This window comes from Lepidochelys olivacea (assembly GCF_965140295.1).
Source record: "Lepidochelys olivacea isolate rLepOli2 genome assembly, chromosome: 2".
In the NCBI taxonomy this organism is placed as follows: Eukaryota; Metazoa; Chordata; order Testudines; family Cheloniidae; genus Lepidochelys; species Lepidochelys olivacea.
This window is the reverse complement of record NC_140412.1, coordinates 113163908-113178951: the sequence shown is the minus strand read 5'-3', so window position 1 is coordinate 113178951 and position 15044 is coordinate 113163908. Positions and strand designations below refer to the sequence as shown.

The following is a 15044-nucleotide window of genomic DNA, read 5'->3' as shown; positions in this document are numbered from 1 at the left end:
TCTCCACTGCTGAAAACTTTCATCCTTTTGGCAACTCATTCTCATGACACTAGGGTAATCTTCTACTCTTCCCTCACATCCAGTCCATGACCAAATCTCACACTTTCTCCCTCCATGATACAACAGTTGACAAAGACCTGGTCGAGCTCCCCCTTGTTGGACACACACCAGGCTGCCGTGTGTGGATCCGTGCACTAGAGCCTTGTGCTTTTCAGTTCACCTAGGTCTGGGTAGGCTCCAGGCACTGTCTCTTTCTTTACTGTTGCAGCCATCCCATTGTTCTGCTTGGGCCACATAACTCAGTTGTTGATGGTTCTTAGTGATTGGCCCATTTACAGGCACACCTCCAGGCACCAGTCCCTCACTCCTTGCCACAAGAAGTATGATTCAAGAATAGAGTAAAGACCATCACAAGGGTTTTAAACATACAGAGATCATGATCTCAGACAGAATTCAGAGATAAGTCCCCCTTAATCCTCACAATAGCAAACAAAAAGCCCAGCCCTTCTGCTCTCCTGATGGCTAAATCATGTACCCTAATTATCTCCAGCCCCAGCCCCAGCCCCCTGGTTCTCACTGGTGCTCTCCTGATATCCACATTGCCTCTCTCCAACCAGCACAGAATGTTGCCACTAAAACCATCATCCTTTCCTATTGTTCAGACCCTGTCATCCCTCTGTTTAAATCCCTTTGCTGGCTCCCCATTGCCCTTCACTTTAGGTTCAAACTTCTTGTTCTTACATCAGGGCCATACCCCACTCTGGCCTTGCCTACTATCCCATTCCACCACCCCTGTTACAACCCCTTACCCTTAATTTGCCTTTCTTTCTTTACACATGGCCCTGAGATACAATTCCCTCCCACTCCGTACTTGCTAACCTACCACTCTCTCCTCACTCACGTCCTCCCTAAACAAAGAAATCTCCCACATGCCTTCCTAATAAATTAAAAACATGATTTTAATGGAAGCATCAAGGTGTGTAATGCCAAGACGGAGTAACCAGGTCACTACTTTAACCTGAGCGCTTCCTTGCCCCTCCCTCCTCATCTTTTTTGTTACTTTCAATTGTTGTCACACCTACAGTTAGATTGTAAACTTGTTGTCACAGGGTAGGATGCCCCCTCTAGGGAGGTGGGCTTAGCCCCAACCTGCGATTAATCACCTGCTTCCCAACTGTGTGAGATGAAAGGCCAGCACACGTCTCACAAAGAGGGAGAGCTCTTGAGAGGCTCCTGTAGGAGACCCTGAGTCAGGGAAAGGACCTGGAAGCCACACACCAGCTAGGTGAAAGAGATGTCTGGGGATGCCTGCTCCATAGGCAGCAGCAACAACAACCCTCTGAGGCCAAGTGGCGGGACCTGGTTTACCTGTCGTGATTGATGTTGAACTATGATTGTATTTGAACCATGGATGCATCCTTCAGAACAAGGAAGGAAATATGGACCCTGGTGGGAGCTTCATTAACACACTGGACACCAAGGTGACTCACTCTCTAATATGAGTGGGGAAACTGAGGCAGAGGCAGATTCTGACACTGGGTCTGCAGAAACCCTGTTATATTTGTCTTTTATTTTTATTGTAGGGTGTCAGCGTAACTGAGGGGCTGGGGCAAAATATTCTACTTCCTGTTTGCAGTCCTCTTCTGCTCACAAACTCCATACCTGTGTAACCCAGCAAATTTCAATTCATGCTCTTAACTTTAGGAGGGGAAAATGCAACCAACCCTCAATGCAAAATGGGAGAAAGTTTTATTGTTTTTTTCATTAGACATAGATGAAAATCCAGGCGATGATTGGAACAAATGAGATTTGAATAGGACCCCTACGTTTCAAAGGCTGAATGTGTTTGAGAGAGATTTTTGCTTGTCAGAATGCTTCATTGAAACTGGTGTTATAAGTTGTATCAGACTCCACAGCACCAAAGTGTTCTGAATTGCTGTTTACAATTTCGACAGCTATTTCTTCCTTCTCCAGCAGAGACTCTGTCTCCAGGTCGAATGATAAAGGCTGAACAATTTTCGTATGTTCTTGACCTTCAGAAGTTGAATAGCCTTCCTCATTCAGCTCAGCTATATTTTGATGGGCAATTGCTGGAAAAAGTCTCCTACTCTGAAGTCTTTCTTTCGGTTGCTCTTCTTTAGTCTGAAAAATATATTGCTTTGTAATGGGGTGGGGGGGTAGGAATAAACTGTATTTGAACACACACTTTAACAGTTGCTTTTACCTTTCCGTCTGAGTTTAACTGGAATTTTACTCCAACTGATTCAGAATTTGGTCAGTTTGCACAAAAGAAATAAAATGTCTCTCAAAAACTGGGTTTTATGTATTTTGCTGCAGAAAATGGAAAAATGCTATTCTAGAATTCTCCTTTTTTGTCCCTATCTTCAGCACAGTCTTCAAACACTGAAAAACAGAAAAGTTTAACAGTCCTGCAGACATCTGTTGTTGAGAGGGATGCTCCTTCCTGTGACATTGATGTCCATGTTTTACTAGCATTTTTCGGAGATGCAGCCTCCACTAGCTCAGATTTTAAATGGGAGGTGTTTTTTAGAAGACAAAACAATCCTATGCAGCAAAATTAAATTACCTCACTTCTTTCTTCGGCAGAATTCTTAATGTCCTTCATTGTTAAAGCATTCACTTCCTTCTTTTCGATCTTAAGCTTTTCCAGCTTAGCTGGTGGTTTCTTTAGTGGCTTTTCCAGGGCTTCGCTCTGTCGAAAGACATTTTTAAAAAAAATGACAGTATCATGTGTGCAGTGGGAGCTGGCACTGGAAGGAGCTGAGTCTCATTCCACTTGTGCTGAGCCCCTTCGTGCCTCTTTGTGCAGAAATTAAGTGGTTAACTTGGACATAAAAAAGGCTGGAAGCAGTGACACATTAAATAACTAAAGACTCAATTATGCAGTTTACTCCTGTAGGTGATAACTTACGAAGTGATAGTTTCACTGTCTCATCCATATTAGTAAGGACAGTACAGTCAGACCCCATGTATTGGGAAGATTAAGCAACTGAAACTGAAGAGGTTTATAAAAGATTTTGTTGTAACTTTATAATCACTTTAAAAATGTAGTGCTGGTTTTCAATATGTGCAAATTAGCAGCCCAGTCTTGTAGCTATCTATTGCTGAGTATAGTGGTTGTTGCTGTGACACTGAAGTCGTGTTTGACAACCTCAGAGACTGAATTCTGCTGTTTATGCCTGTAGGAAGCAGTTGTGCAACCCCACGCTGCTCTGTCGATCTGTCTCAACCCTCACCTGGTGTGGGCTATCTCCAGGATGAAAGTTCATTCTCCCATGCCTGTTCTCTCTGTGACCTCCCCTTTGTCAATAATAGTGGGGTTACTTTGGGATGAGAAAACTGGATGGGGACCAGTTATCCATCTTCCAAACAGATATCAAATGGCAACAAGTTTCTGTCACTTCTGAATTCCAACTAATAACCTCTGGTGAAAAGATCTGTATTCTGTTACTAGTCCCCTGAGTCATCCAGTCACCAGATTCTATCACAAATAACTCTGCAAGTCAGGCCTCCATGTCAGAAGAATCAAGTAATGCAATTAGTATGGAGGATGACTCACTTAATGTGACTGAGGTGGATGAGGAAATCAGTAGGTGACAATAATGGAAGAAATTTGATCTACTGAAGAGACCTTTTGCATGCAAACGATGCACCAAAAACTCATGAACAATGAAAAAAGCTAATGTACTCAAAGCTTTTTTTGCCTCTGTCTTCACGAACAAGGTCAGCTCCCAGGCTACTGCACTGGGCAGCACAGCATGGGGAGGAGGTGACCAGCCCTCTGTGGAGAAAGAAGTGGTTTGGGACTATTTAGAAAAGCTCTGGACGTGCACAAGTCCATGGGGCCGGATGCGTTGCATCCGAGAGTGCTAAAGGAGTTGGCGGATGTGATTGCAGAGCCATTGGCCATTATCTTTGAAAACTCATGGCGATAGTAGGAGGTCCCGGACAACTGGAAAAAGGCTAATGTAGTGCCCATCTTTAAAAAAGGGAAGAAGGAAGATCCTGGGAACTACAGGCCAGTCAGCCTCACCTCAGTCCCTGGAAAAATCATGGAGCAGGTCCTCAAGGAATCAATTCTGAAGCACTTAGAGGAGAGGAAAGTGATCAGGAACAGTCAGCATGGATTCACCAAGGGCAAGTCATGCCTGACTAATCTAATTGCCTTCTATGACAAGATAACTGGCTCTGTGGATGAAGGGAAAGCAGTGGACATGTTGTTCCTTGACTTTAGCACAGCTTTTGACATGGTCTCCCACAGTATTCTTGCCAGCAAGTTAAAGAAGTATGGGCTGGATGAATGGACTGTAAGGTGGATAGAAAGCTGGCTAGATTGTCGGCTCAACGGGTAGTGATCAATGGCTCTATGTCTAGTTGGCAGCCGGTATCAAGTGGAGTGCCCCAAGGGTTGGTCCTGGGGCCAGTTTTGTTCAATATCTTCATAAATGATCTGGAGGATGGTGTGGATTGCACCCTCAGCAAGTTTGCAGATGACACTAAACTGGGAGGAGAGGTAAATATGCTGGAGGGTAGGGATAGGATACAGAGGGACCTAGACAAATTGGAGGATTGGGCCAAAAGAAATCTGATGAAGTTCAACAAGGACAAGTGCAGAGTCCTGTACTTAGGATGGAAGAACCCATTGCACCGCTACAGACTAGGGACCGAATGGCTAGGCAGCAGTTCTGCAGAAAAGGACCTAGGGGTTACAGTGGACGAGAAGCTGGATATGAGTCAACAGTGTGCCCTTGTTGCCAAGAAGGCCACTGGCATTTTGGGATGTATAAGTAGGGGCATTGCCAGCAGATCGAGGGACGTGATCGTTTCCCTCTATTCGACACTGGTGAGGCCTCCTCTGGAGTACTGTGTCCAGTTTTGGGCCCCACACTACAAGAAGGATGTGGAAAAATTGGAAAGAGTCCAGCGGAGGGCAACAAAAATGGTTAGGGGGTTGGAGCACAGGATTTATTAGGAGAGGCTGAGGGAACTGGGATTATTCAGTCTGCAAAAGAGAAGAATGAGGGGGGATTTGATAGTTGCTTTCAACTACCTGAAAGGGGGTTCCAAAGAGGATGGCTCTAGACTGTTCTCAGTGGTAGCAGATGACAGAACAAGGAGTAATGGTCTCAAGTTGCAGTGGGGGAGATTTAGGTTGGATATTAGGAAAAACTTTTTCACTAGGAGAGTGGTGAAACACTGGAATGCGTTACCTAGGGAGGTGGTGGAATCTCCTTCCTTAGAAGTTTTTAAGGTCAGGCTTGACAAAGCCCTGGCTGGGATGATTTAATTGTGGATCGGCCCTGCTTTGAGCAGGGGATTGGACTAGATGACCTCTTGAGGTCCCTTCCAACCCTGATATTCTATGATTCTATGACATGTTCAGTTGTCATAAAAACCTAAAATGGGACAAAATGATGCTCTGAAAATGGTCGTCTTATCATTCACGAAGAAGGCCATTCTAACAGTGTCCAAAAGTGGAAACACTAGAGTACCAGGCCCCGAAACTGGGACAGAGGCAGGGTCTGATACTGGGTTTGGGAAGGCCTTGTTATACTTGTCTCTTATTTGTACTGTAGAGTGCCAGCACAACTGAGAGGCTGGGGCAAAAAATTCCAATTCCTGTTTGCAATCCTCCTCCTCCCCACAAACTCCATGCTGTATACCACAGCAAGTTTTAATTCATGCTCTTAGCTTTAGGAGGGCAAAATGCAACCAACCCTCAATGCAAAATGTGAAAAAGTCTTATAGTTTTTTCATTAAACATAGGTAAAAATCCAGGCAGTGATTGGAATAAATGAGATTTGAATACGACCCCTATGTTTCAAAGGCTGAAAGTTGTTGAGAGAGATTTCTGCTTGTCAGAATGCTTCATTTAAACTGTTGTTATAAGTTGTATCAGACTCCACAGCACCAAAGTGTTCCGAATTGCTGTTTACAATCTCAACAGCTATTTCTTCTATCCAAACTTAAGTGTGGAGACCATAAAAATGGTGAATGGGGAATACATACTCTAACTAAACAGGAAATTCAAACAGCAGAACACTTCCCAACTTGCCCAGCATTCTCACAAATCAGGGGGAAAAAAACAACCTTATCTCCCAGCTGGATTCCTCAGTAAGGGGATATCATAATGGGTTTCAAGGAGTCCACAAATGAATGACACCAATAATGGACAAAGAGGAAATATTAACATGATTGAGGAACACAGTCTATTGACAATTAGGAACTTATAATAAGTGAATCAAATACCTGCAGTTTGCCCTACTTGAAATCCTTAGCTTTCCGGTTAATTTATTCTAGCTTCTCTCTTAATGAGATAGTGTTTATTCCTAAAACAGATTTGGAAAGTGGGTATTTTGCTATTAATGATTTAGTTATAATAATTTTTTAAGTGTTCAGCCTTCCTGTATAAATGGCAAGGGTTGGGGGGAAATAGGGGAGTGTGAGTTTTGGACAAAAGTTTTAATGTGACTGTTCCTGAAAGAGGAAGAAACCTCTTCATAGATAAACTCAGCTAAACTCTTTCAAAGCACAGGGAGGAAAATCTATCCTCTCTTGACTCGAGTATTGATGATGGTTTTGTTTTTGTGCTGAAATGCTGAAAAACCATCACCTGGGGGATATATCAATGCAGTGCAACTTGTTTATCAGTATTTTAAGTAGTTCTCTTGGTTCTATGATTCCTGTTAGAATTCAATTGACTAATTTATATTGTAGCAGAGAGTGGCTCTCTCTGACATTTATTGCCATAACATTTCTCGCTGTCTCTATCAATGGTGTAGCTCCACTGGTGGCAGGAATGCTTAGAATACAGGGCTATCTAGTCAGTGGGTATTTTAACCACAGGCTCACCTAGGTCTGCTCTGTGCAGGGAAAGACAATGTGGTGATTAAAACACTGATGACTCCCAATATTGCTACCCCACAGGCAGAGCTGCATCAATAAGAGCACTATGGGAAATGCTATAAAACAGGGGTGGCCAAACTTACTGACCCTCCGAGCCACATATGACTGTCTTCAGAAGTTCAAAAGCTGGAGGGCGCCTGCCCAGCCTTGGGGCTTCAGCCCTGGAGGGGGACGCCTGCCAGGCCTCAGGGCCTCAGCCCCCCAGGGAAGGGGGTCTCACGGCCTCAGCCCTGTGGGAGGCACCTGCTGGGGCTTGGGGCGCCCCACGGGGATGAAGACCTGAGCCCCAGCAGGTGCGTCTTGCAGGGCTGAAGCCCTGAGACCCTCCTCCCCACTGGGCAGGCAAAGGCAATGCGTGGGGGGATACATGGGGATTTTTGCCAGGGTTTGCTGTCCCTGCTCGCTCACATGACAAGGCCTAAAGGGTGTGTAAACTGTTGAGATTAGGCATGTAAGCACAGAAGGGATGGGTTCCTGCTGGGATGGCTCAGTCTTCAATATTTCTCTGCAAACTATTCTTGAAACCAGCTGTGCAAGTCTCTCACAGTGGTGTCTTGTTCATGTGTGTTGTGCACTTCTTTCCTCTCCTTCCATGATTCTAGCGCTGACTCTAGATTTTGCAAGTGCCCCTTGCATTTGTGCCAGGGCAGCTCAAAACTTCAGATCTGAATATCCCCAAATGTTGGGTGATCAAAATCCAGTTTTAAATCATAGAAACACAGTGCTGGAAGGCACTCTGAGAGGTCAACTAGTCCATCCCTAGCACACTGAGGTAGGACCAAGACCTAGACCTAGACCATCCCTGACTTTGGTTAACCTATGCTTCAAAACTTCCAATGATGGGGATTCCACAGTGTCCCTTAGAAGCCCATTCCAGATCTTAACTACCTTTATAGTTAGAACATTTTTTCCTAATATCTAACCTAAATCTGCCCTGCTGTAGATTAAGCCCATGACTTCTTGTCCTTCCTTCAGTGGACATGGAGAACAGCTGGTGACTCGATGACTCAAGGGACTAGTAATAGAATACAGATCTTTTCACCAGAGGTTATTAGTTGGAATTCAGAAGTGACAGAAACTTGTTGCCATTTGATATCTGTTTGGAAAATGGATAACTGGTCCCCATCCAGGTTTCTCATCCCAAAGTAACCCCACAGTTATTGACAATGGGGAGGTCACAGAGAGAACAGGCATGGGAGAATGAACTTTCATCCTGGAGATAGCCCACACCAGGTGAGGGTTGAGACAGATCGATAGAGTCTGCCCTCCTACATATCACAGGCCACAGAACCTCACCCACCCAGAATTCAGTCTCTGAGACACTCTCTGGTAATACCCCTTTGGGATTATGTTTCCAATTAGCTACTTTACAGCTACGATGGAGTGGGTAGTCTCAGAGGAGATTGCTCTTACAGGATGTAGTGCAGGCCAAGTTCTCCAATGCAACTGAGGAATATTTGATAGTTAACTCCCTCGTGACAAATCTGTGTTCCCGCTGTCAGGCTGCTCAGGAAGGAAGCAGACCCAGATCCAAATTAAAATATTAAGTGATAAGATGGCTAGAAATGAAAACTGCTCCCTCCAATAAAAAAATTTATTGATTTAAAAAATATATATCCTTACGGGAAACAAACAAAGAAACGTCAAAGGAGAACAGATAAAGGTTAGCTGAAGTCAATAAAATGCTACATGTAATCTGAATGTTTGAGTAGCTATTAGTGTGAAAAAAACAATAGAACAGACAGCACTCACTTGGGTGATGAACAAAAAATGCAACCAACTTTAGCCAGAGAGGGGATCAGAGGAAGGCAAACCCCATTCAGATATGCAAAAACCTGCTGGGGGGAGGCTAGGCAAACCTAATCCTTCAAACTCCACAGAAACCCTCAACATCGATTGTAGGGCTGTAGCCATCCACTCCCCAGCTGCTTGCCCAGGGGAAGAGATGTTGCACAGGGCATTCTCTCCTTCCATGCCCAGACTTGCAATCTGGATAAGCAAGTACCCAAGTACTTTTTCTTGTACAAAGCTCTAGTTCTTTAATTACACAAGTAGTCAAGACTAGAGCTGGGTGAATGGTTTGCCTCAAACCACAAAACTACTGAAAACTATTCTTGGTTTGGGTTTGAGCTGTGTCCATGAACCAGCAGTGGTTTGATCACATTTTGTTTGTATCCACAAACTGTCCATGAGCTTCTTGTGAACTTCCCTTCCCTTACATGTGGATATCCATGAGCTTATCTTGAATCTAGTCCCTAGAATAATGTTTGACAGGAAAAAGAAATTTTGCAGGTACAGGAGGGAAAAGCAGCACCGTATTTTACTAAAATAAATAGTGATACAGATTTTGTTCAAATCTATGTTTCATAAAAATGAATTTCATTTTTTAAATAAATTTTGGATGTGGGATCCGACATGAATTGTGGATTACTTAGAGACTCAGATATTTGATAAAATCTTGATTTAGCTGTAATTGTCAACCCCAAATAGTAAAAGACTGAAAGTAGATGATGTCAATTAACTTCTGCCACATATTTGCTGATTTGAAAAACAATTCAGCGATATTCAATTTCCAGTGAGCATTTCTAACAATGGACAATCAGCGCAACTCCCCACCTAAGGCCAGCATGGGGGTGCGCAAACAAATTAACAAAGTTGTGGTCATAGAATCTCAGGGTTAGAAGGGACCTCAGGAGGTCATCTAGTACAACCCCCTACTCAAAGCAGGGCCAATACCCAATTTTTGGCCTAGATCCCTAAATGGCCCCCTCAAGGATTGAGCTCACAACCCTGGTTTAGCAGTCCAATGCTCAAACACTGAGCTATCGGTGAGCTTCCTCTGCATTAAAATTAGCTTCTTAATAGTATATTTCTCTGTCATCTGACTTCTTATTTCTAAATCATGTAGGTCCCTCTCTTGAAAGGAGTTTTGTACAGAGCTGCACTAATTGCAATGGGCTCTGTGTGGGTGCAGTGATGGATCAGTATAGAGCTCGTTGCATGATCAGGCCTTTAGTGATTGTCGAAGGTTTTGAATGGCATTGATAAGATACTTGCCTTGACATCTGCTTCTCCATTTCTAAAAGTTGTACTTTGGCTCTTGATTATTCCCTGCATCATCAGCTCCTCAAGGATATCTGATGACTTTTGCCTCTCCCGTTCCTGTAAGTGCATCGGTTTATTGACAAATCCACCACTGAGTAACATGATGTCTTTAAAAAGAAAATGTTTAAAATTATTACTCTCACAGAGCTGAGATCAATTCACCAATTTAATTTCAATGTCACTTCCAATCCTGTAACTTCTCCGTGTATTTATTTACTGAGGGTGCCCAATGCACAAAGCCCTATGCATCACTTAAACTCTGCATTAAGGTTTTAAGTGGTCTTAACTGATGCACTGGCTTTGGGCTGGCCCTCTGCATTGGATGAATTGCATACTGTGGCCTCTTAGGCCAACATTCAGGAAAGCATCCCTATTCAGGAAAGCACTTGCACTTGAGGATATGCTGAGGTCCCATGGAAGTCAATATTTACATGCTGTCCTGAACTGGGCCTTAGTGAGTCCTTGTAATTCAGATTTTAAAAGATTCATTGAGCCAGTTAGAAAACTCTACCAGTTTTGGATGAGATTAGATTATCCATTAACAATGAGCTTTCTATAGATCATTGCCCTCTATGAAACAGAAACAAAAACCTTTCACATGCTTCCAGGACCTATATTTCATTGTAAGAAAGTGTATACACTTGCGTCTGATTACATTTGTTTTCTGTATTAATTATATATTTATAAACAGCAATTAAGAATAAAAAAATATTTTGATAACCCTTCTAAACTGCTATTAGGTTTCCACACATTAGACATGAATGATAAACAAGGAAGCACTTTGTTGCCAAGATAGATCAGGTTTGCATCCCTTGGTTTGCAATTACACCATCTACATTAGCAAAAGTGAGGGCTTTTATGAGATGACTTGGACCACATCAGAATCACAGTTATTTGACATCTGTCACTTTTTCATGAGTGGTGTGAAAATCCGATTGATGTATTTTATTGTGAGAAAACAAGAACAGTAAGCCTGTACAGGGTTAGTTTTTCAGAATATTGAGATCATACCTGCCCAAAGATGACTTTAGCAATCATCTGAAGCTGTCACCAAAAAATCATAGGGGGCCAGCCTTCCAACCAGCTTCCAAAAATGTGCCAGCAAAAACAGGCTTATGTGCTCACAGACTAAGTGGGCTAAAAGGATATGTACTCTTTCAGTTAACGAAGGGCCATATTGGGTAATACCCTGTCAGGGTTCCCCTCCCCCCCCCGAAGTCGAGGGTACAGATGTGGGGACCCACATGAAAGACCCCCCTAAGCTTATTTCTACCAGTTTAGGTTAAAAACTTCCCCAAGGCACAAATCCTTCCTTGTCCTTGGATGGGTACTGCTGCTACCACCAAGTGAGTTAGACAAAGATTCAGGAAAAGGACCACTTAGAGTTCCTGTTTCCCTAAAATATCCCCCCAAGCCCCTTCACCCGCTTTCCTGGGGAGGCTTGAGAATAATCTACCAACCAAATAGGTAAACCAGATTATTAAAAAACAGAACTTTATTATAAAGAAAAAAAAGTAAAAGAAGCACCTCTGTAAAATCAGGATGGAAGGTAACTTTACAGGGTAATCAGATTCAAAACACAGAGGATTCCCCTCTAGGCAAAACTTTAAAGTCAAAAAAACCAGGGATAAACCTCCCTCTTAGCACAGGGAAAATTCAAAAGCTAAAAACAAAAGATAATCTAATGCACCTTGCCTTATTTACTTACTCTTTTGCAATATTGAGACTCATTTTAGGATGATTTTAGGAGAAGGAGTTTTCTGACCTGATGCTTCTCTGCTTCCCCAGAGAACACACAAAGAGCACCAACAAAGCCTCCTCCCTGTCCCCAGATTTGAAAGTATATTCTTTCCCCATTGGTCCTTTTGGTCAGGTGCCAACCAGGTTATTTGAGCTTCTTAACCCCTTACAGGTAAGGAGGAATTCTAGGCTGCCTTTAGCTGTATGATTATGACATACCCCTTTAAAATTAACATTTTCCAAGCAATGAGTTAGCCACTCCCAACTTCCTTTTGAAGACCCCCTCTGAACTGTAATCTCAAAAGTATCATTGGTCTTTTATTCTCTTTTACTTTATATTTCTAAATGAGTGACACTCTATGAATAGCTTAGCAATTTTTGGCCAGTATATTTGCAGGCACACATGTGCAGGTAAGAAAAATCCTTTGTCTGCATGCTGTTGTATATATGGGAGCATACTCAATAGTGTGTGTGAAAAACAAGCATGCATTTGTGTGTTCAGCAAACTTTCTGGAATGCAGGACCTTGATGTCTTGGGAACAAAAATTATATTTTGTTGTTCTGTAACAAAAAATTAGGAAATGTGTATAATGCCCATTATAATAGGCCCCATAAAAGTATTTTAAATATAGCAAGAAAAATGACAAAAGATGTAATCACATTGACATTTTCTCAACATAGTTCACTTACTACTGTGATCAAAACTATGATTCATTATGTAAAATATAAAGCAATGTTTAATTGTATGATTTCAACAGTGGAGAGAGGGACAAATATGAAGTTAAACATAACCAAAACATTATGTTTATCACAAAATATGAATTAAATTATTAGTACTACAATCCATATTTATAAAGCACTCAACCCTCAGAGTGTGAATGCTAGTAATAATTGTTTGTGCTTACATAGCATTTTTCTATTGAAGGGCTCCAAGTATTTTTAGTGAGGGCAAATAAAGTTTGCTGTAACGACTTTGACTTACGTATTTCCTTAATTGTGTGTGTGTGTGTGTGTGTGTATAAAAAACATGTTACCCCAAAACACAATTTTACCCATTTAGATTTATCAATCTAGCTATATATCTTACACAGAAAGTTCTCAGGCAAATAGAGCTGTTTAATTTTAAAGTGGAGGAAATCAAGAGACATGGGAATGGAATTTAAGTTGTTTTTTAAAAAGCAACAAACTCCAGTATTTATTCCTTTAATGTTCACTTGGAAACACTGTTTTATTACAGACCTTGCTTGTGACAAAGAACAGTTACTTTAGACTTTCAGTTTGACTAAGTATGTTTATGAAATTCAAACCATTCTTAGTACTTAGAAGACAGGCAAATAGGGGATTTAAACGGCAAAATAAGTGTTTTAATGTGTACCAATGTCTGCTGTTAGTTTAGCAACTCTTACCACTGCTAAAGTATCTTAAACTTATACAAGGGCCAAAGCTGAATGTTCCCTTTTGCACTTACACAGTCTGGGGTAGATCCTCGGCTGGTGTAAATTTACATAGCTCTATTGCCTTCACTGGAGCTATGACAGTTTTCACCAGCAGAGGATCTGCCCCTAAATGTTTATTTCCATTTTGTTCCTTAATTTTAATGTGAATTTAGTGCATGTGAAAGGCCAAACTACTCCCCTGTTTAGCCACAAAACTGGAACAACACTGGCAGGGTCAATGCCAATATGTCACAACCCTGTCTGGGAGGAACGGGACCTTTTGTAGGAGCGATGTGGGAGTTCATTCTCCACGATCCATTCAACAAGCCTTTCAACAAGGGTGAAAATTACTGTCTGTTACAATTGTGAGAATTGAGTCACACAGAGGAAAAACCGGTAACTGGATATTACTGACTTGGGTCAGATTTGAACAACTGATTAGGGAGAGCAGCCCTGCAAATGCTTGGAGTCAATGGGACATTACAATGCACTGTGTAGTAACCGTTTGCAGCAGTGGGCTCAAAGGGGTGAATGGCTCTGTATCTTCTTCCTTTTGGTTGCTATGAGGTTTTTGGTTGTTTACCTGTGTTTTGCCTGTTGTTTTTTTCTCTAAGAGAAGGTAACCTTTCCGGACCTTCCCCAGGTGAATTTCCCCCACTGAGTTCATCAAGTTTTACTCCACTGTTTAAGGTGGCTTTTGACACAGTGGACCAATCCTGAAGGGTGGAGCCAGCTGCTCTCTGAGATGGGTCATTATTAGCCTGCAAGAAAAATAAACAAACACATGAGAAAGGCACTTGGGGAAATTTAATGCCATTTATAAGCAGACAGTTCCTAACATAGCTCCATAAAACTATCAGGCTTAGAGCAGAGCAGAACCCAGCTCTGCGCATCTATGCTGCTCCTGAACGGTCCTGACAGTGAGCCATATTTTCTCACAGATTGTCAGCTATGGTAATGAAATGAAGAAGAATTTCAAGAACGGAAGCAATGACCTCACGTCTGGCTGTGTCCTTGATCACATTAAAAGATAAAGTCTTGAGACAATTCTAAATTAAGCTTTGTTTGGAAATACGTAGGAAGATGTGACCACAATAAACATTCAGGAGTCTTAAATTGTCACTTACTAAGGATCCCATTCTGCATGCCTTCCTCATTCTAAACTCAGTGGCAGCTTCGGGTGTCCAAGGAATGCAGGATCGGGCCCTAAATGTATTTTATTTATTTATGCTTTTGGTTGTAACTCTGCAATAGCAAGAAGGGCAACAATCGTGTGCTCCATTTTATGGCAATTAAGCACGATCCCAGCAAGTGGCTAAGGCAGCCCTTGGTTGGGCAAAATTTCTGTGCCCCTCTGTTACGGTGTGTCCATGACAGTGTGCAGCTGGTACTGACAAGGCTGGTGACAGGGCAACGCCTGCAACCGGACTCTCCCCATTACATGCTGCTCAGAGTGCCACTCTCCTGCACTCGTGCCCTTCCTCTTTTCTAAGAGGAGGATGACACAGGACACATTTGCAACTTCCTTCAATGATAGGACACAAACCTTGTAAAGGAAGTTGCGCACCTGCTGCATACAGAACACACCATTGAACCCAATGAAACTAAAAAAAATTCCCTGCATGTGGTGGCGAGTTCATTGTCCACTCCCATAGCACAATGTAACCGCTCAAAGCAGGTGGGCAAATATGCAACATACCATCTTCATGTGCACATGCCACTCCAGAGTCCCCTCAGGTATTGTAATATATAATCTTCTGGGTCAGACTGACCTACACATACGTGATCATTCATCACTGATGTGGAAGGTGCAACTAAAGGGATCTAGCACCCTTA

General features: G+C 42.4%; 1 protein-coding gene across 1 annotated transcript; it reads right to left on the bottom strand.

The window, feature by feature from the left end:
• Positions 1-1748: 1748 nt before the first annotated feature.
• Positions 1749-13855, bottom strand: STMND1 (stathmin domain containing 1). Its single transcript, XM_084618863.1, has 4 exons — positions 13792-13855; positions 9985-10139; positions 2588-2713; positions 1749-2142 (listed from the first exon to the last, which is right to left on the bottom strand). Exons 2-4 carry the CDS (start codon positions 10132-10134, stop codon positions 1867-1869), a joined length of 552 nt encoding a protein of 183 aa, XP_084474989.1. The 5' UTR covers positions 10135-10139; positions 13792-13855; the 3' UTR covers positions 1749-1866.
• Between the last annotated feature and the right edge of the window lie 1189 nt (positions 13856-15044).